This window comes from Anolis carolinensis, unplaced genomic scaffold (assembly GCF_035594765.1).
Source record: "Anolis carolinensis isolate JA03-04 unplaced genomic scaffold, rAnoCar3.1.pri scaffold_11, whole genome shotgun sequence".
Taxonomy (NCBI): domain Eukaryota; kingdom Metazoa; phylum Chordata; class Lepidosauria; order Squamata; family Dactyloidae; genus Anolis; species Anolis carolinensis.
The window spans coordinates 14,352,382-14,378,840 of record NW_026943822.1 but is presented as its reverse complement, the minus strand read 5'-3'; the positions used below and the strand labels follow the sequence as shown (position 1 = coordinate 14,378,840).

The 26,459-nt window shown below is 40.0% G+C and overlaps 1 protein-coding gene across 1 annotated transcript in view; it reads right to left on the bottom strand.

Annotated features, from left to right (window-relative positions):
• hdgfl3 (HDGF like 3) overlaps window positions 1-25,725 on the bottom strand; it is a 29,661-nt gene extending 3,936 nt beyond the window's left edge. Inside the window, exons 1-3 of the mRNA XM_008123172.3 lie at window positions 25,276-25,725; window positions 2,703-2,779; window positions 1,215-1,353 (exon numbers count right to left, since the gene is read on the bottom strand). Coding sequence (XP_008121379.1) covers window positions 1,215-1,353; window positions 2,703-2,779; window positions 25,276-25,359 — 300 coding nt within the window. The 5' untranslated portion in view covers window positions 25,360-25,725. The remainder of the gene's footprint in view (window positions 1-1,214; window positions 1,354-2,702; window positions 2,780-25,275) is intronic.
• Between the last annotated feature and the right edge of the window lie 734 nt (window positions 25,726-26,459).

Sequence of the window (26,459 nt, the reverse complement as noted above, 5' to 3'; positions counted from 1 at the left end):
TGGAATAAAACAAACCGTTATAACTTCCACAGGTTCTGCCAAATCCTATATTTCAGGGTGAGAAACTGATAAGAAGTGTGTTGTCAAAGGCTTTCATGGCTGGAATCACTGGGGAGCCTTCTACACTGCCATATAATCCAGAATATCGAGGCATATAATGCACATTATTTGCTTTGAATTGGGGTATATGGCAGTGTAGACTCAGATAACCCAGTTCAAAGCAGATATTGTGAGGTTTTCAGCCTTGATATTCTGGGTTACAGTAGAGTCTCACTTATCCAACACTCGCTTATCCAAGTTTCTGGATTATCCAAGCCATTTTTGTAGTCAATGATTTCAATATATCATGATATTTTGGTGCTAAATTCATAAATACAGTAATTACAACATAACATTACTGCATATTGAATTACTTTATCTGTCAAATTTGTTGTATAACATGATGTTTTGGTGCTTAATTTGTAAAATCATAACCTAATTTGATGTGTAATAGGCTTTTCCTTAATCCCTCCTTATTATCCAATATATTCGCTTATCCAAGGTTCTGCCGGCCCGTTTAGCTTGGATAAGTGAGACTCTACTGTACATTTTAATATCAGTTTTAATAATAGAATATATTGTATATACATATAATATTGATAAAAATATTATAATGTTATACAATATACAGTAGAGTCTCGCTTATCCAAGCCTGGCTTATCCAAACCTCTGGATTATCTAAGCCATTTTTGTAGTCAATGTTTTCAATATATCATGATATTTTGGTGCTAAATTTGTAAATAAGGTAATAATTTCCACTGAAATCCTGATAGGTTTATGTTGGTTAAGATTGCTTTCATTTTTAAATATTGTATTGTTCTTTCATTGTTGTTGTTGTTGTTTTGCACTACAAATAAGACATGTGCAGAGTGCATAGGTATTTGTTCGTATTTTTTTTTCAAATGATAATTCGGCTCCTCAACAGTCTGAAAGATTGTAGAGCGGCCCTTTGCTTTAAAAGTTTGAGGACCCCTGTTCTGGGTTATATGGCTGTGTGGAAGAGACCTTAACTTTGGACGAGTTGTACACTGCAAAAGAAAATTAAAAAAAATAAACAGGGTAGTTGTATGTATTCCAGGCTATATGGCCATGTTCAACCCGGAATACATACAACAACCCTGTGATCCTGGCCATGAAAGCCTTCGACAACACACAAAAAAAGAAACCATTCTTACCTGATATCCGGTAAACTTAACACCAGGGTTGTTTTCTATTTCCCAGAGGCCTTCGTTAAATCCTTTTCGTTTGTTTGATTTCCCAAACTTGTCCTTGTATTCTTTGTAGGGGAAGAGATCTTTCGGCCCCAAAAATGCACTGCGTTGTAAGAGATGCAAAAAGTCAAATGACACTTCTAGTTAGGCTTCACTTATGTTCCTTATGGGTTACTCAAAATGCTACTCATTGCTACTCTATACTATTTTTATCTCTATAGTTAGGTGATCGACAGTCATTTTGTGAAATATTAGGGCGAATCTGCCCTCCTGTGGTGAAACCACAGATTTGCAAGTGCTTACTTGCACTTGTATAATAATAATACTAATATTAATATTAGTATTGTTATTAACACCCACTGGCATACATCAGATGTCACAGGGAATCACTCCTCTCTCAGACTCAGCTTAGGGTCCCAGAATAAATATTGTTATTAATATTAATATTAGCATTGTTATTAACACCCACTGGCACACATCAAATTTCACAGGGAATCACTCCTCTCTCAGACTAAGCTTATGGTCCCAGAATAAATATTGTTATTAATGTTAATATTAGTATTGTTATTAACACCACAGGCACACATCAGATGTCACGGGGAATCATTCCTCTCTCAGACTCAGCTTAGGGTCCCAGAATAAATATTGTTATTAATATTAATATTAGTATTGTTATTAACACCCACTGGCATACATCCGATGTCACGGGGAATCACTCCTCTCTCAGACTCAGCTTAGGGTCCCAGAATAACTATTGTTATTAATATTAGTATTGTTATTAACACCCACTGGCACACATCAGATGTCACGAGGAATCACTTCTCTCAGACTCAGCTTAGGGTCCCAGAATAACTATTATTAATATTAATATTGTTATTAGCACCCACTGGCACACATCAGATTTCGCGAGGAATCACTCCTCTCTCAGACTCAGCTTAGGTCCCAGAATAATGATAGTTATTAATATTAATATTAATATTAGTATTGTTATTAGCACCCACTAACACACATCAGATGTCACGGGAATCACTCCTCTCTCAGACTCAGCTTAGGGTCCCAGAATAACTATTGTTATTAATATTAATATTAACACCCGACTGGTGTTAATATTTTCGCACACATCTCTAGTGTAGACTCATATCATCCAGTTTAAAGCAAAAAATCTGGATTCAGAAACTGGATTATATGGCAGTGTAGATCCAGCATCCAGCTCACTGGGTTGCTTTTGTGAGGATTAAATACAGAGAACCATGAAGACTGGCTTCAGTTTCTTGAAAGGGGGAAGTAATTGGAATTTAGCAAATAAACACAGAGCAATGCATTGTTTGGATGGAAACATTTCTGGACTCCAACAGAGGAGGGTCTTTGTCAACGTAAACACCTAGTGTATCAACTCGAGTTTGAAACTGTTTTCAAGGAATTAAGCATCAAGCTTGCATTTGGCTCACTTACGTTTCATGAGTCCCAAAAAAGAAGATAGGATACTTATTGGCTGGAGGCTTCACGGCTCCCTCGGGGAGTTCATCGATCTGTTGGACAGAAACAGATGTTGGCCCATCACCAAAAGTTCAGCAAGTTTGACAGTAAACGGAGTAGCCACAACATTCAAAGGACACAGTGTAGTGAACAATTCAGTTGGTCATCTTTATTGTAAGGGAGATGTTGACAAGCTGGAATGTGTCCAGAGGAGGGCAACTAAAATGATCAAGGGTCTGGAGAACAAGCCCCATGAGGAGCGGCTGAAGGAGCTGGGCATGTTTAGCCTGCAGAAGAGAAGGCTGAGAGGAGACATGATAGTCATGTATAAATATGTGAGGGGAAGTCTTAGGGAGGAAAGAGCAAGCATGTTTTCAGCTGCTCTGGAGACTAGGACGCGGAATAATGGCTTTAAATGACAGGAAAGAAAGGTGATTCCAACTGAACATTAGGAAGAACTTCCTTACTGGGTTGCTGTGGGTCTTTCGGGCTGTATGACCCATAGCAACCTAGTGATTCTGGCCATGAAAGCCTTCGACAATACAACCTCCTCACTGTGAGAGCTGTTCAGCAGTGGAACTCTCTGCCCCCGAAGTGTGGTGGTGGCTCCTTCTTTGAAGGTTTTCAAACAGAGGCTGGATGGCCATCTGTCAGGGGTGCCTTGAAGATTTCCCTAGCCTAAAATGATGCATTTTAATATATTGGGTTTATGGTTCCCGTCCCCTTGATCTGGTCATGTAAGTGTTATTTATTGTTATAATTGTATTATTTTACTTTGTTTAATAATGTGTTATTATGTTGTTATGTAATGTTTGTGTTGCTTTTATGACTGTAAACCGCCCTGAGTCCCATCCGGGAGATAGGGCGGTATATAAATAAAGTTTTTTTATTATTATTATTATTATTATTATTATTATTATTATTATTATTATTATTATTATTATTGAATGAGGTTTTCCTTCTTCTTGGCAGGGGGTTGGATTGGATGGCCCATGAGGTCTCTTCCAAATCTATGATTCTATCTACAGTAGCCTCACTTATCTAACATAAATGGGCCGGCAGAACGTTGGATAAGCGAATATGTTGGATAATAAGGAGGGATTAAGGAAAAGCTTATTACACATCAAATTAGGTTATGATTTTACAAATTAAACACCAAAACATCATGTTTTACAACAAATTTGACAAAAAAAGCAGTTCAATAAGCAGTTCAATTTGCCTCCAACAGACAAGAGTTCTTTCTCCCATCCTGGACATTATTCCACAGATGTATAAACCCCACTTGCCTAGTTTCCAACAGACCTCACAACCTCCGATAATGCCTCATAGATGTGGGCAATATGTCAGGAGAGAATGCTTCTGGAACATGGCCATACAGCCTGGAAAACTCTCAGCAACCCTATCCTCAGCATGTTTTCCCCCCTGATTTGTGTAAAATTTGTTCAAGTGGATTTGGTATCTTTTGGAAACAAGCTCCAGAGATGTGTTGTGGCCAAAGCAAAAGCCGAGGGAGACACAATGGCGGTTTCATGGCCAGCTCTGCTCTCTTCTTGTTGCGACTATTAAAATGCATGAAGGAGACTTACTGGATAGGCCAGAGATGTGTGTGTGTGTGTTTGTGTGCATGCGCAGTATGTCCTTTGTTGAGACAACTGCAATTGGGGGGGGGGGGGGTAAGACGGCAAAGACATGCTCTAAACAACACCCGCCGGGCCCTGTCTTATCTGGGCACCAATGGCTTGTTATCTCACCTGATGACAGAGAGACCTGCTGTCATTTTCGCTCTGAACCAGCAAAAGGAGAGCAGCCATTACGGCACACACCCCATTTCTCTGACTGCTGGCATCGGCTGCAAATCAGCACCAACCTCCTCCCTTCTTTCCCGGCTCCTAACTGAAGCTTTTGTTAAGATTTTCATTGGCTATTTTGTGCACAAAAAGCACTGAAAGCCAAACACACCCACCCTACCGATGCTGTGATCCGAGAACAAAAGAGCGATGCGAGCAAGTGCTTTTGCTGGTTAATGACAGAAGACTTTTCTGCCTTTCTGTTCCTGATGTGCTCCCTCCTGGCACCCTACGCTGCTCTTCTGGGTTGATTTCGGGATAGAACGAAACCATTTCAAAATACAAAATACTGACAATAAAATCCCACTATCAGAGATTTTGCACTAACAGCCGTGGTGCCACCTCTCCCCCGCTGCACGGCACTGTGCGCAAATATAACATTGATGCTGACAACAGAGAAGACGGCCATTTCCATGATGACTATCTAACCAGAAGCTGTGAAAAAACCAGGATTCAGTAGTTCAGCAGCCATTCAACCCTTTCACAGGAAAAATAGCCAGGAAAAGGAGAGGCAAATCTGCTCTATCTATATATATAAAAGAGTGATGGAATCCCGGCGACCGACAAAACAACAAAACTAAAGGCTCCCCAACCTCGAAATTTGATATCACAACCCATCATCCATGCCTCCAGGTTGATACAACAAAAATAAAATAAAAATAAAGTCCTAATTAGAGTGAGCGGAAGACTTGTTTTTATCCAATTGCTGCCAGTTAGAAGGCTAAGCTCCGCCCACACATGACCTTGGAGGAGTCTACGGACAACGCCGGCTCTTCGGCTTAGAAATGGAGATGAGCATCAACCCCCAGAGTCAGGGAAAACATTTACACTTTACCTTAACGACCACCAATTCCTCAATACTTTATTTCCCATACCACCATACTTCGCCATAGCAACGCGTGGCCGGGCACAGCTAGTTAAATATAAAAGGTAAAGGTAAAGGTTTTCCCTTGACGTTAAGTCCAGTCATGTCTGACTCTGGGGGTTGGTGCTCATCTCCATTTCTAAGCCGAAGAGCCGGCGTTGTCCATAGACACCTCCAAGGTCATGTGGCCAAAGGCATGACTGCATGGAGCGCCATTACCTTCACGCCGGAGCGGTACCTATTGATCTACTCACATTGGCATGTTTTCAAACTGCTAGGGTTCTATTAACTGCTATTAAATCTACACGCACAGAAATCCATTCCATCATTCTGCTGCTTCACAGCAAGACGTTTTGATGCCCAAGGCAAATAATACACATGATGCCCTCTGAAATATGAGATGGTAAATATCAGTGTTTACTGATTATCAGACTTTCAACCAGGAGTCTAATCCTAACCTTTCTCGGCCCAGTGACAAGGTACAGTAGAGTCTCACTTATCCAACATAAACGGGCTGGCAGAACGTTGGATAAGCAAATATGTTGGATAATAAGGAGAGATTAAGGAAAAGCCTATTGCACATCAAATTAGGTTATGATTTTACAAATTAAGCACCAAAACATCATGTTATCCAACAAATTTGACAGAAAAGTAGTTCAATACACAGTAATGCGATGTAGAAATTACTGTATTTACGAATTTAGCACCAAAATATCACGATGTATTAAAACACTGACTACAAAAATGCATTGGATAATGCAGAACGTTGGATAAGCGAGTGTTGGATAAGTGAGACTCTACTGTAATACACATGATGCCCTCTGAAATATGAGATCATAAAGTGGCAAATATCGGTGTTTACCGATGATCAGACTTTCAACTCGGAATCTAATCCTAACCTTTCTCGGCCCAGTGACAAGGTACAGTAGAGTCTCGCTTATCCAATGTAAACGGGCCGGCAGAACGTTGGATAAGCAAATATGTTGGATAATAAGGAGAGGTTAAGGAAAAGCCTATTAAACATCAAACTAGGTTATGCTTTTACAAATTAAGCACCAAAACATTATGTTATACAACAAATTTGACAGAAAAAGTAGTTCAATACGCAGTAATGCTACGTAGTAATTACTGTATTTACGAATTTAGCACCAAAATATCACGATGTATTGAAAACACTGACTACAAAAATGCGTTGGATAATGCAGAACGTTGGATAAGCGAGTGTTAGATAAGTGAGATTCTACTGTATTAACACCCTATCTTATTTTGGGGAAAACTGAGTATGTTCCAGATGCATTATCTCCTGACGTTTTGCCCACACTTATGGCAGGCATCCTCAGAGGATGGGAGAAAAAACTCTTGTCTGAGGCAGGTGTGAATGTTGCAATTGGTCACCTTGATTAGCATTGAATAGCCTTTCAGCTTCAAAGCCTGGGGGAGTCCTTTGTTAGGAGGTGTTAGCTGGTCCTGATTGTTTCCTGTCTGGAATTCCCCTGTTTTCTGGCTACCAGAACCACTGCTCAGAAAGGATCTTTTGGAGCAAAAATTAATATAACACCCTAACTTATTTTGGGGGAAACTGGGTATGTTCCAGATGCATTCTCTCCTGATGTTTTGCCCACACTTATGGCAGGCATCCTCAGAGGATGGGAGAAAGAACTCTTGTCTGAGGCAGGTGTGAATGTTGCAATTGGTCACCTTGATTAGCATTGAATAGCCTTGCAGCTTCAAAGCCTGGGGGAGTCCTTTGTTAGGAGGTACAGTAGAGTCTCACTTATCCAACACTCACTTATCCAACATTCTGGATTATCCAACGCATTTTTGTAGTCAATGTTTTCAAAACATCGTGATATTTTGGTGCTAAATTCGTAAATACAGTAATTACTACATAGTATTACTGAGTATTTAACTACTTTTTCTGTCAAATTTGTTGTATAACATGATGTTTTGGTGCTTCATTTGTAAAATCATAACCTAATTGATGTTTAGTAGGCTTTTCCTTAATCCATCCTTATCATCCAACATATTCACTTATCCAACGTTCTGCCGGCCCGTTTATGTTGGATAAGTGAGACTTTACTGTATTAGCTGGTCCTGATTGTTTCCTGTCTGGAGTTCCCCTGTTTTCTGACTACCAGTATTTTTTTAAAAAAACTCTAAAATCAGTAAATAAAGAACAACACTCAGAAAACAGGAATTCCAGACAGGAAGCAATCTGGGTCAGCTAACACCTCCCAACAAAGGATCAGTTAGAATGGCAAAACAATAAAGCATATACCTCCTTTAAGGATATGATGAGTCTGCGTTACTGCTTCAGAGAACGCCAGGCCCCAAAGCACAATACCCAGCAGAAAGAGAGGATTAAAAGATCTATTTCTGGCAATGTAAGAATAACACAGGAGGTGCCAGGAGCAACTCTCTAGGGAAGATATTCCTTAAATTGAAGCTACTAGATTGCATTTCAGGCCTCTGTTGTTCTCCAGATGGGATAAATCCCAGCCAGTGAAAGAGACTAGATCATTTACTTCTCCTTTCATTCTCAGATTCTCAGCACGTTCCTAAAATTGTTCCCGTATACCTCTACGTTGTTTTCTAAATGGTGAGGGCGGGCGGGCGGAGATGACAAAATAAAAACAGTGAGATGATCTCTTCCAAAGAATAAAAATCTGGAAAGTATTAAGACTTGATTGACACAAAATTGGAACTGGTGGAGCCGGATTTGTGAAAGAATATCCCTATGGAAGACCTGGAACAGAAAGGGAGAAGCACTATGGCTTCCTAAAGAAGTGAAGTGATAAGGTATCAATGAGACATAGGTTAACCGTAGACGTATTTCATTCCGCCAGACAGAAAAGATGGCATTACCAGATTCTGCACGGGTTGCCAAAAGCTCAAAGAGACCACTTTTAAGGATTGATATGCTTTGTCAAGAACTGCTAGTATGCTATGCTGCAGCTAGCTTGGCCAGTTTGGGCTTTTCCATGCTGGGTTGGCTACTGGGAGGCAAAAACGGACGTGATGGTCAAACTGGAAACTTGCAATCAGAGCAAGAAAAACGATTCTTGAAATCCAGAATGACAGACTAGAACTAGTAATGAAAAATTCAAGGTGCACGCTGCTCTTCCAAATACAATACAGTCTCACTTATCCAATGTTCTGTATTATCCAACGTGATTGGCCCTTTAGTAATCAGTTTTTGTAGTCAATGTTTTCAATACATTACGATGTTTTGGTGCTAAATTCGTAAATACAGTAATTATTACATTACGTTACCGTGTACTGAACTGCTTTTTTGTTGTAAAACAAGATGTTTAGGTGCTTAATTTGTAAAATCATAATGTACAGTAGAGTCCCACTTATCCAAGCCTCGCTTATCCAAATTTCTGGATTATTCAAGCCATTTTTGTAGTCAATGTTTCCAATATATTGTGATATTTTGGTGCTAAATTCGTAAATACAGTCATTACAACATAACATTACTGTGTATTGAATTGCTTTTTCTGTCAAATTTGTTGTAAAACATGATGTTTTGGTGCTTAATTTGTAAAATCGTAACCTAATTTGATGTTTAATAGGCTTTTCCTTAATCCCTCCTTATTATCCAAGATATTCGCTTATCCAAGGTTCTGCCGGGCCGTTTAGCTTGGATAAGTGAGACTCTACTGTAATTTGATGTTTAATAGGCTTTTCCTTAATCTCTCCGTATTATCCAACATTTTCACTTTTCCAACGTTCTGCTGGCCCATTTATGTTGCATAAGTGAGACTCTACTGTACTTTTAAAGGGGTGTCCCTGTTCAGAAGCCCCAAGTATCAATTTAACATGGGGATACTTAACATGATACAATTTAACATAAATTAATAAACATGAAATAGTCATCAATACCTCATCTCACAAGCCAGTGAAAGGTTTGATTTAATTACAGTAGAGTCTCGCTTATCCAACGTAAACGGGCTGGCAGAACGTTGGATAAACGAATATGTTGGATAATAAGGAGAGATTAAGGAAAAGCCTATTAAACATTAAATTAGGTTATGATTTTACAAATTAAGCACCAAAACATCATGTTAGACAACAAATTTGACAGAAAAAGTGGTTCAATACACAGTAATGCTATGTAGTAATTACTGTATTTACGAATTTAGCACCAAAATATCATGATATATTGAAAACATTGACTACAAAAATGCGTTGGATAATCCAGAACGTTGGATAAGCGAGACTCTACTGTATTAATTATTATTAAAATTAGGCCCAGGCTGTGGCGCAGGCTGGAAAGCAAGCCAGCTGCAACCAGCTGCAATGAATCACTCTGACCAGGAGGTCATGAGTTCGAGGCCCACTCGGAGCCTATGTTTGTCTTGTCTTTGTTCTATGTTAAAAGGCATTGAATGTTTGCCTATATTTGTAATGTGATCCGCCCTGAGTCCCCTTCGGGGTGAGAAGGGCGGAATATAAATGCTGTAAATAAATAAATAATAAATAATTCTAAAATTATAGTTACATAGTTAACATGCCCGTCTTTGCTACTATTGTTTAATAACAACACAAACAACACCCTGAGAGTCCCACAAGTATGATACTTTGTTAATTCTTGGTCATTAATAAAGAAAACCATCCTCTCAATGACGATTCTAATGGACTACCATAGCCATAAGGTCAAGTCTCTTCCATGCATAAATCCACTGCTAAAGTACCCCTGAGGGATGGGTTTAAAATCACCCCCAACTTCTCTGGTAGGCTGTTCCACTGGCAAATAATCCCTACTATCAGGAGGTTCATCCTAATGTTATCTCACGGTCTGTTTTCTTGTAATTTGAATCCATTGTTTCAGGTTCTACCCTCCAAGGAAGCAGAAGATTCCGTATGGTAACCTTCCAGATATTCAACAATGATGTTCCTGTCATTTCTCAAATATTTTATTTTACAAGCTAAATATGCCAGATCCCTAAGCCATTCCCCATAGGGAATCATTTCCTGACTTTTTACCACTTCTGGACACATTCCAGCCAGCTGATACTCTTCTTGACTCTATATTTAAGGTGAAGCAAAGCAGAACAGAATGGTATTATTACTTCCCTCCATCTTGACGTACTTGACGTACAATTACACTGGTTTTTATTATTACAGTAGAGTCTCACTTATCCAACACTCGCTTATCCAATGTTTTGGATTATCCAACGCATTTTTGTAGTCAATGTTTTCAATACATCGTGATATTTTAGTGCTAAATTCGTAAATACAGTAATTACAACATAACATTACTGCATATTGAACTACAGTAGAGTCTCAGTTATCCAACATTCTGGATTATCCAACGCATTTTTGTAATCAGTGTTTTCAATGCATCATGACATTTTGGTGCTAAATTCGTAAATACAGTAATTACTACATAGCATTACTGGGTATTGAACTACTTTTTCTGTCAAATTTGTTGTCTAACATGATGTTTTGGTGCTTAATATGTAAAATCATAACCTAATTTGATGTTTAATAGGCTTTTCCTTAATGCCTCCTTATTATCCAACATACTCGCTTATACAACATTCTGCCAGTCCGTTTATGTTGGATAAGTGAGACTCTACTGTATTTTCTTTGGGTGGGGGACACATCATGTTGAATAGTGTTAAACTTTCAAGATTACTACATCCTTTTTACGTATGCTACTGTTAATGCTAGAATGCTCATTTCTAAGTCGAAGAGCAGGCGTTGTTCGTAGACACCCCCTAGGTCATGTGGCCAGCATGATTGCATGGAACACTGCTACTTTCCTGCCAAAGTGGCATCTATTGATCTACTAACATTTGCATGTTTTCGAACTGCTAGGTTGACAGAAGGTGAGGCTAATGGTGGGAGCTCACCTCGTCCTACAGATCTGAACCACGGACTTTCCCGATGTGATTTCTACATTTAACATATCAACTATATACTTATACCAATTCGTCAGAGTCCATTTTGTTTTATCTTTCCAACTCCTCACTAAAACAATTTGTGCACATGCTATTAATTTGTCAATCAACGAAAGAAAAATACAATATTTAAAAATAAAAACAATTTTAACCAACTCAAAGCGATCAGGATTTCAATGGGAAGTGTGGACCTGCTTCTGGCCAACAAGATAGTCAAGTTAGCATTATTGTTGCTGTGTGCCTTCAAGTCATTTCAGATTTTGGGCGAGCCTTAGTCAAAAATGTATTTATCTATTATTTATTTATTAATTACATTTATATCCTGTCCTTCTAACCCCGAAGGGGACTCAGAGTGGCTTACAATTTATATCTATATACAATATATTATATTACTAGCTGTGCCCGGCCACGCGTTGCTGTGGCGAAGTCTGGTGGTCTGGGAAATAAAGTATTGAGGAATTGGTGGTAGTTAAGGTCAAGGGTCAAGGTTTTCCCCAGAGATTAAGTCCAGTCGTGTCTTACTCTGGAGGTTGGTGCTCATCTCCATTTCTAAGCCGAAGAGCCGGCGTTGTCCGTAGACGCCTCCAAGGTCATGTGGGATGACTACATGGAGCGGCGATACTTTCCCGCCGGAGCAGTACCTATTGATGCACTCACATTTGCATGTTTTCGAACTTCTGGGTTGGCAGAAGCTGGGGCTAACAGTGGGGGCTCTCTCCGCTCCCCCAATTCAAACCTGTGTTTTAAATTCATTGTGATATTTTAGTGGTAAATTTGTAAATACAGTACAGTAGAGTCTCACTTATCCAACATAAACGGGCCGGCAGAACGTTGGATAAGCGAATATGTTGGATAATGAGGAATTAAGGATAACCCTATTAAACATCAAATTAAGTTATGATTTTACAAATTAAGCACCAAAACATCATGTTAGACAACAAATTTGTCAGAAAAAGTAGTTCAGTACACAGTAATGCTATATAGTAATTACTGTATTTATGAATTTAGCACCAAAATATCACGATATATTGAAAGCATTGACTACAAAAATGCGTTGGATAATCCAGAACGTTGGATAAGCGAGACTCTACTGTAAATACTACATAGCATTACTGCGCATGGAACTACTTTTTCTGTCAAATTTGTTGTATAATATGATGTTTTGGTGCTTAATTTGTATAACGATTACCTAATTTGATGTTTAATAGGCTTTTCCTTAATCCCTTCTTATTATCCAACATATTCACTTATCCTGCCGGCCTGTTTACGTTGGATAAGTGAGACTCTACTGTATATTTCTAATCTTATATTATCTGCTCAGAACTGGATTATATGAGGCTCCTTCTTCACAGCTGTATAAAATGCACACTGAAGTGGATTATATGGCAGTGTGGAGTCAAGATAATCCAGTGCAAAGCAGATAATATAAGATTATAAATGGGTTATAAACTGTGTGGAAGGGCCTTGAGTCTACACTGCCATAAAATCCAGTGCAAATTAGATAATCTGTGGAAGAAGTCTAAGTGAGGCCTAACTCTGCCTGTCCCCTAACTGAAACCTGGCTGTCCCTTGGTTGCTAGGCAACCAAGTGGGCAGAGATTAGCCCTCTAAACTGGCAGCAATTGGATAAAAAAATTATTGTTCTCCCTCTAATTAGGACTTTATTTTTCTTTTCTTTTTGTTGTATCAACCTTGAGGCGTGGATGATGGGTTGTGTTGTCAAATTTTGAGGTTGGGGGGCCTGTACTTTTGTTGTTTTGTGAATTGCCGTGATGCCATCACTCTTTTATATATATAGATTAGCATAGAACAATATTAGCGTTATATATTACTATATTGAATTATACCTCTATATTGTAATATTATTAGTAATATTACATATAATATATAATATATAATTAATATTATATGGTATTATTAGTATTACATGGTATTACATTAGAATATTTCTATCAATATTATATGTATATACAATATCATATTATTAAAACTGATATAAAAATATTATATTATAAAACTGAGCGCAGAAGCCAGGTAAATGACCTTGGAGGGCCGCATCCGGCCCCTGGGCCTTAGTTTGGGGACCCCTGCTCAAATGGGTTGTATGGATTTGTAGACATACAGTAGACTCTCACTTATCCAAGCCTCGTTTATCCAAGCCTCTGGATAATCCAAGCCATTTTTGTAGTCAATGTTTTCAATATATTGTGATATTTTGGTGCTAAATTCGTAAATACAGTAATTACAATATAGCATTACTGCGTATTGAACTGCTTTTTCTGTCAAATTTGTTGTATAACATGATGTTTTGGTGCTTAATTTGTAAAATCATAACCTGATTTGATGTTTAATAGGCTTTTCCTTAATCCCTCCTTATTATCCAACATATTCACTTATCCAACATTCTGCCAGCCCGTTTGTTGGATAAGTAAGACTCTACTGTATTTTCTTTGGGTGAGGGACACATCAGTTTGAATAGTGTTAAACTTTCAAGATTACTACATCCTTTTTACATATGCTACTGTTAATGCATATTCACTTATCCAACATTCTGCCGGCCCATTTATATTGGATAAGTGAGATTCTACTGTATATGGACATTACATCACACCCACCGTTACCTATGGCTGGGAATGAAATGGAACAAAAGTCAATGATAGGCATTATAGCGGGCATGGGCAAACTTTGGCCCTCCAGGGGTTTTGAACTTCAACTCCCACAATTCCTAGTAACCTCAGACCTCTTCCTTTTCCCCCTCAGCCACTTAAGTTGCAGGAAATCTGCTGACCGGAGGGCCAGCAGTTCAAAGCCGCGAGAGGGGGTGAGCTCCCACTGTTAGTCCTAGCCCTAGCGGTTCGAAAGCATGCAATGCAAATAGATCAATAGGTTTTGCCTCGGCAGGAAGGTAAAAGGGCATCTCATGCAGACATGGGCCCAGCTGTGGCGCAGCTGGCTAGTAACCAGCTGCAATAAATCACTACTGACCGAGAGGTCATGAGTTCGAAACCCGGGTCGGGTTAAGCCCCTGACCATTAAATAGCCTGGCTTGCTGTTGACCTATGCAGCCCCGAAAGACAGTTGCATCTGTCAATTAGGGAAATTTAGGTACGCTTTATGCGGGAGGCTAATTTAACTAATTTACAACATCATAAAACTGCCAGCAAAACACAAGGAAAGGAATGAGGAAGTACAGCTACTAGTGGACAGTGAAGCAACAGCTCCCCCTGTGGCCGGAATTGTGAAGCTGGAAAAAAATGTTAAATGCCTCTGTGTCTGTCTATATATGTTGTTTGTCTGTTGGCCTTGAATGCTTGCCATATATGTGCTCATTGTCCTGCCCTGAGTCCCCTTCGGGGTGAGAAAGAAGGGCGGAATATAAATACTGTAAATAAATAAATAAATGTTGGCAACACAGTCAGAGATATCTACGGACAACAGGCTTCTCGGCATGAAAAAAAATAGAACAAGAGCACCTCCCCATGGCCGGAGTTGAACATCGCCTCTAGAAACTGGAGATGAAAGGGAAAAGCCTTTACCTTTATCTGTGTACTGTATGTCGTTGTTGTTCACTGTGTAAAAAGGCATTGAATGTTTGCCTTATATGATAAAACAGAATATAAATAAAGTGTATTGTTATTAGCAGTCCCCAAGTTAGGTTAGTTCTTAAGTTGATCAAAAGTGAGGAAAGAGCTCAATCAAACACCTCACTTGTTAATCTCATGGCTGAGCTCCTTGTTCTGAACAAGGGTCTTCGGCAGTGGGCTCTGCCAGGAAGCTGTTTGGCAAGGCCCCAAAAAGAAGAAAGATTCAGGGACCTCCCTTCCCTTACTCCACCACTTTCCAGCACAATTATTTCACAATTGTCCAGAACAGATGATCGATGCAGTTCTTTCAAAGCCTGTGGCATAAACAACTCACAGCGGAAACTTTTCCCCCTTTGAAACTGGCTGGGCTCAGCTGATGGAGGCTCTGGTACTCTTTATTTACAAAAAAATTAAAATACCATATATATTCGAGTATAAGCCTACCCGAATATAAGCCGAGGCACCTAATTTTACCACAAAAAAACTGGGAAAACATTGACTCCAGTATAAGCCGAGGGTGGTAAATTTCAGATATAAAAATAGATACCAATAAAATTACATTAATTGCGGCATCAGTAGGTTAAATGTTTTTGAATATTTACATAAAGCTCAAATTTAAGATAAGACTGTCCAACTCTGATCAAATCATTATTCTCATCTTCTTCAATGTAAATATGCTTATGTATCCTTTTAATAATAATAGAGTAAAATAATACATGTAATAATAATAATAATAATAATAATAATAATAAATACAGGAAAATAATACAAGTAATAATAAATAGAGTAAAATATTAAATGCAATAATAATAATGAGATCAGAGTGAAATAATAAATGTAATAATAATAATAATAATAATAATAATAATAATAATAATAATAGAGTAAAATAAATGTAATAGTAGCAACAATAATAGAGAAAAATAATAAATGTAATAATACCAATAATAATAGAGAAAAATAATAAATGTACCATATATTCTGGAGTATAAGCTGACCCAAATATAAGCCAACCAGGACCCTCACCCGAGTATAAGCCGAGGGGGGCTTTTTCAGTCTTAAAAAAAGGGCTGAAAAACTAGGCTTATACTCGAGTATATACAGTAATCTTTAATGTTACAAAACCCACCTTACAGCAAGTAGCACTGGATTTTTTTTTTTAAAATGGGATGTCTCATGCCTGCCACCTGACAATCTACCCCAGCTCACCCTCCTAAAGCCACTCTGATCTAGATGGACACATATAACAAAGCACTTTTGGAAAATGGAAATCTCTATAACCTTTTGGAGATTTATGATCCCTGGAAAGGCATGAGCATGTTAGAAGTCACAACCTTTTGAAAAATGATGCCATCACCTTTTGGGAAAAATGGCATTCATGCAAGGCAATTAGGTTTCTCAGTTGTTAAACTGATGTACCTGGATATTTTTGAACTGTTAGGGACAAAGATATGCCAATGCACAAAAACAGCAGTTTCAGAAGTGTTTTTTTAGTTGCCCAAAAACATCTACTCTCCCTTATAATATACTAGCTGTGCCCGGCCACGCGTTGCTGTGGCGAAGTCTGGTGGTATGGGAAATAAAGTATTGAGGAATTGGTGGTAGTTAAGGTAAAGGGTAAAGATTTTCTCCTAACATTAAGTCCAGTTGGGTCCAACTGCACAATGAAGTGGATTGTATGTCAGTGTGGAGTCAAGATAATCCAGTTCAAAGCAGATAATATAAGATTATAAATGGGTTATATAGCTGTGTGGAAGGGCCTTGAGTCTACACTGCCATATAATCCAGTTCAAATCTGATAATCTATATTTTATAGTCAGTGTGGAAGAGGCCTGAGGCCTAACTCTGCCTGTCCCCTGGGCTGAGTGGGTTGCTAGGAGACCAAGCTTAGCCTTCTAACTGGCAGCAATTGGACAATAAAACAATTATTCCTCTCCCTCTAATTAGGACTTGATTTTTGTTTTCTTTTTGTTGTATGAACGTAGAGGCATGGATGAGGGGTTGTGCTGCCAAGTTTAGTGTTTCTGAGATGTGTAGTTTTGTTGTTTTGTCCTAGGCCGAAATTTCATTACCCTTTTATATATATAGATTTGGCTTAAATCATGCTTTCAAGAGACAAAAATAAGCAGACTTCTTTAAAAGTAACATAGTTGGTTTACTCACAAACTTCATGTATTCAGCATACAGGCAATTTGCATATCAATCCAGTTACAGAAAGGATTTGAAGTAGTTTCTCTATGTAGGTAACACAGGGTATATTTCTCATAACCAACCATCCATAGTCTAAAGCAGGTGTGGGCAAACTTCGGCCCTCCAGGTGTTTTGGACTTCAATTCCCACAATTCCTAACATCCTACTGGGTGTTTAAAATGATGGACCCAATTTCACCACATAGATAATTTGCCAAGTTGATCATTAAATATCCTTATCCCGATCTCTCCACTCCCTAGTGTATTAAGGTAATACATGTTGAGAAACAGTGACTGATTTCACATACAACATACAGTATGATCCCTGTATCTGCAGGACCGGTATTCGAGTTTAATAAAATATGTTCTCTCTAGGCATTTAAGGGCCGGGCTTTAGCACAGCAGGTTAATCACCAGGCTGCAATAAATCTTGCCAACTGGAAGGTTGAGAGTTCAAAGCCTGGATCAGGGTGAGCTCCTGAACTTTAGCCCAGCTTCTGCCTACCTAGCAGTTTGAAAACAAATGTGAGTAGATAAATAGGAACCTCATTAAAGAGGGGAGGTATTCCAGTGGCCAGAACCGAGCACAGCCTCCAAAGATGCCGAAAGAGGGGAAAGCCTATATATACCTCTATCTGTTGTCTGTCTTGTCATTCTTATAATCGGCATTGAATGTTTGCCTTATATGTGTAATGTGATCCGCCCTGAGTCCCCTTCAGGGTGAGAAGGGCAGAATATAAATACTGTAAATAAATAAATAAAATTAAATAGCCATTTCCCAGATCCTTCGGCATGGCTCTATGTTCTACTTCTGCTATAGGTTGTTTGTTCAATAGGGTCCATTATTACCTATGGTATCTGTGTATCCACATGAAGTCCTGAAACACGGATATAGGTGCTGTACTGTACTTCGCAAAGTTGAAGCTAGTGGTTTAGGGTTCAAATATCTGTTTCCGGAGATAACTTCAAGAGTAAGCAAAGGTGGATTACCTGAGGATGCCTCCTGTTTAGCCAGAGGAAGAACACAAAAAACATTCCCAAATGGCACAGAAGTACCACAGAATGGGAAAGGATGAATATTAACCCAAAAAACTGCTCGGTCTGCCCTTTGTCTTTTCTACGTGTGACAGAGCACAATTTCAAATCATTTCCTAGCTAGGATTTAGAATTCAGGGATAATTACTATCACCGGGTGCATCTCTTGCTGGATTTTTAAATCCTTGTTCAGACATTACAATACTCACTTCCTTCAACCTATGATCAAGGAGTGTAGTATCGCATTGCCCAGCCTCAATGACATGGGCATTGGTCTTCTCCCGATATTCATATGTTCATCTCCTGTTTGCACAGACATCTCTGTTCTTCCTGGTCACATGGGCATCTCTGTTGATGTCCGAAACTGACATCTGAAGCTTAGACGCTCACATGAAGATCAATAGATGGCTGAGTGGCAATGATGGTGATGGCCATGTGTAATGAAGTGTGAATTTTTTGGTTTACAGATGTTATGTTCAATTGTGTTTTAAAAGGGTCAATATTTCAGTTATTGCATCTCTGCACTCAGGAGTTGGTTACCACGGAGAAGTGGGCAGAGCCAACTGCCGTTTTGGTGGAGAAGTGCAGGTTTGAAAAAAGCAGTTAGTCTGTGCCCTGATGAGGTACAGGGAAGACTGCTCCTCAGTTGAAGGGATCAGGGAGACTCAAATGCTTAATTTTGAGTCAGTTTAAAATAAGTTTGGTTACTTATTTAAAGGTAGTCTGTCTCCTGATAAGGAACAGATAATCTGTGATTATAATTCACAAGGTGACTGCAGTTTAAAAGCAGTAGAGAAAGAAGTGACATTTTAGGAAGTTTGAATCACCTCATTCTAGCTTTGCAACTGTTAATCAAAGTGCCTCTAAAGAGAAAAGTTATTGTAACCACTAAGCTTTGTGCCTAAATAAACTTGTTATTGTTATTCAAACACCTAAGCCTCTGTCACATATATTACCATCAAGAGTAAACAAGAAGAAGGAAGAAAAACAAAATTTAAAAGGTCTCCTCTCTGAGTAGCTAGTGGCTGCATCTTCCCATAGTGGTGGCAAGCGATAATAATCCCCTTTACATCTGGTGGCAGTATTATAAACACCTTTACATTTGGTGGCAGCATTATAAAGACTTTATTAATTGGTGGCAGGGCAGATAAACATCTTTACATTGGTGGCAGCGATTATATAATATATATAATTTAATATAAACATCTCCACACCATGATCCACTCCTTTCCTATATTGATATGTGCAAGGAAAAGGTGATCATAACAGTGCCGTAAATCAGGCTCGATCCAGCTGTCTACACTGCTCCAAAGCTGTGGGATACTCCAGGCCTTCTCTGGAGCATTGTCTGACTATGCCTGAAGCAGAGCTAAGCTGGTGTAACATCCAATAAGCATTGGAAGTGCAGCAATGTTGTGAAGACACCAAACTTGGAGTAAGTCTGGGTTTTCACACCTGAGTAGATTCACCCACAGAGATTATATTTAGCTACCATGGCAATGTAGGACTTCCAATGGCTCATTCTCATCAGGCAGCATGGAAGAAGACCTCAAAATGTGGTGTCGCCTATAATGGAGACTGCATTTCCCTACCCAGTAGCTTAAATTTTGATCATATGCATGAAAAAATTGCATGCAGTTCCAGTGTACTAGGCATACCGTAGAACAGGGGTCCCCAAACTTTTTAAACAGGGGGCCAGTTCATGATCCTTCGGTCCATTGGAGAGCCAGACTATAGTTGGCCACCGAGCAATAAATAATAATAATAATAATAATAATAATAATAATAATAATAATAATAACAACAACAATAACAATAAAAAAGAGGGTTAGAAGAGACCCTTTGGGCCATTGAGTCCAATCCCCTTCTGCCTTTGTGCATCGAAAGCACAAGCAAAGCACCCCTGACAGATGACCACCCAGCGTCAATGTTAAGAAGAAGAAGAAGAAGGAGGAGGAGGAGGAGGAGGAGGAGGGTTGGAAGAGACCCCTTGGGCCATTTAGTCCAACCCCCTTCTGCCTCTGTGCACCAAAAGCAAAGCATCCCTGATAGATGGCCACCCAGCCTCAATAATAATAATAATAATAATAATAATAATAATAATAATAATAATAATAATAATAACTGGGTGCCGTGCCAAAAGATCTCAGCCGGCATTTGGAAACAATAGACATTGACAAAATCATGATCTGCCAACTGCAAAAGGCCACCCTACTGGGATCTGCACGCATCATCCTAAAATACATCACACAGTCCTAGACACCTGGGAAGTGTTCGACTTGTGATTTTGTGATATGAAATCCAGCATATCTATCTTGTTTGCTGTGCCATAATAATAATAATAATAATAATAATAATAATAATAATAATAATAATAATAATAATAATAATAAGGGTTGTAAGAGAAGAAGAGACCCCTTGGGTTATTTAGCCCAACCCCCTTCTGCCCTTGGCCGGATAAATAGCTTCGATGGGCTGCATCCGGCCCCCGGGCCTTAGTTTGGGGACTCGGGCCGTAGAAGGACAAGAGATATAGTCAAAAAAGTGACTTTTCTGAAGTCTGATATTCATTGATAGATTGTGGCTGGTTGCAAAAATTTATAATCCTCGAGATAATGCTCCAGGAGAAGAGGCAGAAAGAATTCAAGAGCCCTAGAGATGCTATATTGTGAAAATAGGCAGAAGGGTTTCTCAAATTCCCAATGATGGATTGTTTGGCCAGTTAATGCAAAACGCATTGCTTTTCTGGGCCTGCATCCAGAAAACACTTTTCGAGATCACTCCCACCACTTTATTTTACCTTAAGCAGTAGCACTGAACTTCCGTACTATAATAAACTGGAGAAAAATAAAATAGAAGTTGAGTCTCTCTTTTTTCCTGAAATCCCAAAGACTCCAACAACAAAAGCTTTTTGCGGATGCCTCCACTTTCACCTTCAAGGAAAGGGGGCTAGTTACACATCCTGCTCGAGGAGCTCTCGCTCAACAAATGATAAAAATTGGACAGGGAAAAGGGAAGTGGGGAGGACGCCAGGTCCTGCTGCTTGACATACACAAAACTCCCGTAAAAAGTGGACATCAGGAGAGGAAAAAGTATAAACACATTCAGCTGTTGTTGGCTTAGAGAATATTGGAAAGCTCAGTCAATGTCATGCTCCCTCTTACTGATTGTCCTAACTAAGTAGGCCAGTAAGAACCAGGCTTTAGCACAGCAGGTTATTCACCAAGCTGCAATAAATCTTGCCAACCGGAAGGTTGACAGTTCGATGCCTGGGTCAGGGTGAGCACCTGACCTTTGGCCCAGCCTCTGCCTACCTAGCAGTTTGAAAACTAATGTGAGTAGATAAATAGAAACTGCATTAAAGTGGGGAGGTATTTAGACTCAGCGTTTCAATCAGAAAAAGGAGGAAGTTTACAAACAAAGAATTATCTTTGGCAGGGAGATGGAGTAACAGCACCCCCCGAGCACAGCTTCCAAAGATGCCGAAAGATGGGAAAGCCTATATATACCTCAATCTGTTGTCTGTCTTGTCATTGCTATAATCGGCATTAAATGGTTGCTGTAAATGTGTTCTGTGATCCGTCCTGAATCTCCTTTGGGGTGAGAAGGGTGAAATATAAATACTTCAAATAAATAAATACGTCTTACACCTTTAATGTTACCTAAAACAAGACCTCTATACATGTAAAGATACATGAGACATAGGTAAAGGTAAAGTTTTCCCCCTGACGTTAAGTCCAGTCGTGTCCGACTCTGGGGGTTGGTGCTCATCTCCATTTCTAAGCCGAAGAGCCGGCATTGTCCGTAGACACCTCCAAGGTCATGTGGCCGGCATGACTGCATGGAGCGCCGTTACCTTCCCACTGGAGCGGTACCTATTGATCTACTCAAATTTGCATGTTTTCGAACTGCTAGGTTGGCATGAGACATACACCTAAGTATTAGAGGGGATGGGCAACATTTTTGGATTTCCGATTCTCAGTAGCCCTAGTCAAACAGAACACATTGCACAATTCAGTGATTAGGTGGTGTTGTGCAATGGGCGGTGCACAACAGCACATAGCCTTTGAAATATTTTGCACTAATTTTCTCTTTCAAGAATAGATGAAAGGATGCGGTGCCCATAAGCAAGCATGTACTGAATGGCCCTTTCTTTGGAACTGAAAACTCACACTAAAGGTCTTCCATGAGCCCATGGAAAAATAGATTACTGCTGAAAGCACATTGTCCTGCTTTGCTTTCCTGGGCCATGTGCTTGAACTGGGAGAAGAGATGAAATAACAACCTGTGCATCAAGGCCCTTCAGCTTTCTACCCATAGCTACCCAAGCACTATTGCACATCACGTTGTTTGCCATCATCACCAATGCTGGAGAGAACTTTGAATTGATTCACAGAATGAATCCTGGTCCTTCTACTTCTATGTGTCACTTCCCTCCAAGTGTTGGCAAAGTGGTCTCTTCCTCAGATCGATTCCTTGTTTGTTTCTCCTCCAAGACAGTCTACTCTGCAGAATTCAAGACAACCTCATCCTCCTATATTGGAGTGTGCCTACATGGACCTTCTCTTTCAAGAGGGCAACCAACTTGCACTTGTTGCAAGTCTTCTGGCAAAAAATACAAATACAGTAGAGTCTCACTTATCCAAGCCTCGCTTATCCAAGCTTCTGGATTATCCAAGCCATTTTTGAAGTCAATGTTTTCAATATATTGTGATATTTTGGTGCTAAATTCGTAAATACAGTAATTACAACATAACATTACTGCGTATTGAACTACTTTTTCTGTCAAATTTGTTGTATAACATGATGTTTTGGTGCTTAATTTGTAAAATTATAACCTAATTTGATGTTTAATAGGCTTTTCCTTAATCCTTATTATCCAAGATATTCGCCTTTCCAAGCTTCTGCCGGCCCGTTTAGCTTGGATAAGTGAGACTCTACTATATACTGCAACTGCTGCAGGTTGTCAGCTCGCTATTTATTTTTACCAGTCTTAAGTAGGAAATTGACCAAAACTATAAGCCTCTGACACAAACACTCCTGCTAAACATGAAAAACACCCATGTGGGTCTAGCCTGTTCACCTCAAACCAAACCTGGGCTCTGGAGTTGGAACTCATTTTGGGTAAAGTTGGAGTCAGTAAAAACATGCCAACTCTCAGTTAAGTTTTAAAATCCACACATCCATGATAGCTGGATGAGTCCCAAGCGAAGAAGGGACTCACTACCTTCTAGATGTTCTGGACTTTGATTCTCAGAAGCCTTGCCAAAGATGGTCAATGGTAAGGTAAGTAAAGTCATAAAATAACAGAGTTGGAGCCTCTTTGCTGTCACTTTCAACACCAAGGGAGGGGGAATCACAACAAGGAAGCATCCCTTTCACACCCTCCCTGTCATTTAGCACCGCCAGAGTACCCACTATTTTCCCCAAACTTCACCAAACTCCACATTTGGGCATATTGAGTATTCGTGTCAAGTTTGGTCCAGATCCATCATTGCTTGAGTCCACAGTGAGCTCTGGATGTAGGTGAACTACAACTCCAAAACCCAAGGTCAATGCCCACCAAATCCTTCCAGTAGTCATGGAAGGATTTGGTGGGCATGGGAGTTCCGTGTGCCAACCAATTCCATTGTTGGCGGAGTTCAGAATGCACTTTGATAGTAGGTGAACTATAAGTCTCAGCAACTACAACTCCCAAATGACAAAATCAACCCCCCCAACCTCAACAGTATTGAAATATAGGTGTATCGGGTATGTACCAAATTTGGTCAGGTGAATGAAAATACACCCTGCATATTAAATATTTACATGACGATTCACAACAGTAGCAAAATGACAGTTAGGAAGTAGCAAAGAAAATAATTTTATGGTTGGGGTGTCACCACAACATGAGGAAGTGTATTACAGGATGACAGTTATGAAGTACAGTAGAGTCTCACTTATCCAACACTCGCTTATCCAATGTTCTGGATTATCCAACGCATTTTTGTAGTCAATGTTTTCAATACATCATGATATTTTGGTGCTAAATTCGTAAATACAGTAATCACTACATAGCATTACTGTGTATTGAACTACTTTTTCTGTCAAATATGTTGTATAACATAATGTTTTGGTGCTTAATTTGTAAAAGCATAACCTTTTTTGATGTTTAATAGGCTTTACCTTAATCTCTCCTTTTTATCCAACATATTCGCTTATCCAACGTTCTGCCGGCCCATTTATGTTGGATAAGTGAGACTCTACTGTACTGTACATACGCAATAATGCTATGTAGTAATTACTGTATTTACGAATTTAGCACCAAAATATCATGATGTATTGAAAACATTGTCTACAAAAATGCGTTGGATAATCCAGAACGTTGGATAAGTGAGTGTTGGATAAGTAAGACTCTACTGTAGTAATGAATATAATTTTATGGTTGGGATCATCATAACATGATGAAGGAAGGGGTCGTGGCATTAGGAAGGTTGAGAACCACTGACTTAGAGATCCCTAAACCGGTGAGTAATAAAACCCAACAGAAGTCACACATGCAAAGGTGGAGGAGGATCAAGTACAGAAGCATCTTTGTTGTCAACATTCAAAGGCGGCAGAGAAGAAGATCCAGCCCAGAGCTGGACCTGAGATTAGGAAGGTTGAGAAGCACTGGTCCAGACAGAAGGAGAGTCTTCGGCAAACAAAAAGCTGGGCCAGAAACGGTTCTGGAAATGATGCTTCTCTTTCCCTTCCTTTGCATTGCTTTCTTCCTATTGGGCTCCATTTAGGAGGAGAAAGGGGAAGAAGCAGCTGCCCAACCCCTCCTTTGGCTTGGCTTTCCCTTGAATGTGTGTGTGTGTGTGTTAGTGTGTTCACCAGCATTATAGTCACCCCCTTTTGAGGTGGCCAAGGGCCTTCTCTTCCCCAATCCCCACCCTCTATGTCTGTCTTCTTGCAAAAAGGATGGCGCCTTGGAGAAAGAGGGAGGGGAAGGAGAAGCATCTCCTGGGCCTCGGTTTGGATCTGGACCCGATGTGGCGGGTGGGCAAAAGGCAAGGAAGGAGAGGGGGGGAAGCTCCCTTTCCTGACCCCCCCTAGGAATAAAAACCACCCAAGAAGGGCCCTTCTTTGGACTCACCCGGGCCGGCCAGTGCGGGTAGCCTTTCATTTTGGCGAAGACCAGATCTCCGGCTTTGTATTCGCGGGGCCTGGGGCGAGCCATGGGGGCGAGGAAGAAGAAGAGGAAGAGGAGGCTTTCCTCCCAAGGAAGGAAGGGAGGAACGAAGGAAGGAAGGAAGGAAGGGGATGCCCTCTCTCTCCTCTTCCTCCAATGGTGATGAAGAATAGGAAGAAAGGGAGGCGGGCTACAAGGCCATCCCCATCCTCAGATGGAGAAACATGGAGGCCGCCTCTTCCCGTTGAAGAAAGGGCTGGCGCTCCCCGCCTCGCTCTCCGGCTCCTTTCGGGTCCTTGCCTTTCTTTGCTTTGGAAGCAGAGCTCAATGCCGGCCGGGAGAACAAGGCTCTCTCCTCCTTTCCTCCCTTCCTTCCTTCCTCCTTTCTCCCTCCTCCCTACAGAGAGGAGGCGGATCGCAACTCTCGTTCCCACCGCGCTGGAGAGCAAGACGCTTTGGCCGCTTCTCAGGCAACACCACCCTTGAGAAAAAGGGCAGCAGGGTCCGGAGAGGCACAGAGAAATCCATTTCAGACTAATGGATCTAATTTACATATGTTTTAATTGTTATGATGTTTTAAATGATGTCTTTTGATCGTTTTAATTGAGTATATATACTGTTTTTGTTTCATTATTATGTTCTTGGCATTAAATGTTGCCAACTGTTGTAAGCCGGGCTGTGGCGCAGCTGGCTCATAACCAGCTGCAATAAATCACTACTGACCGAGAGGTCATGAGTTCGAAGCCCGGGTCGGGTTAAGCCCCCGCCTATTAAATAGCCCGGCTTGCTGTTGACCTATGCAGCCCCAAAAGACAGTTGCATCTGTCAAGTAGGGAAATTTAGGTACGCTTTATGCGGGAGGCTAATTTAACTACAGTAGAGTCTCACTTATCCAACATAAACGGGCCGGCAAAATGCTGGATAAGCGAATATGTTGGATAATAAGGAGGCATTAAGGAAAAGCCTATTAAATGTCAAATTACAGTAGAGTCTCACTTATCCAACATAAACGGGCTGGCAGAATGTTGGATAAGCGAATATGTTCGATAATAAGGAGGCATTAAGGAAAAGCCTATTAAATGTCAAATTACAGTAGAATCTCACTTATCCAACATAAACGGGCCGGCAAAATGCTGGATAAGCGAATA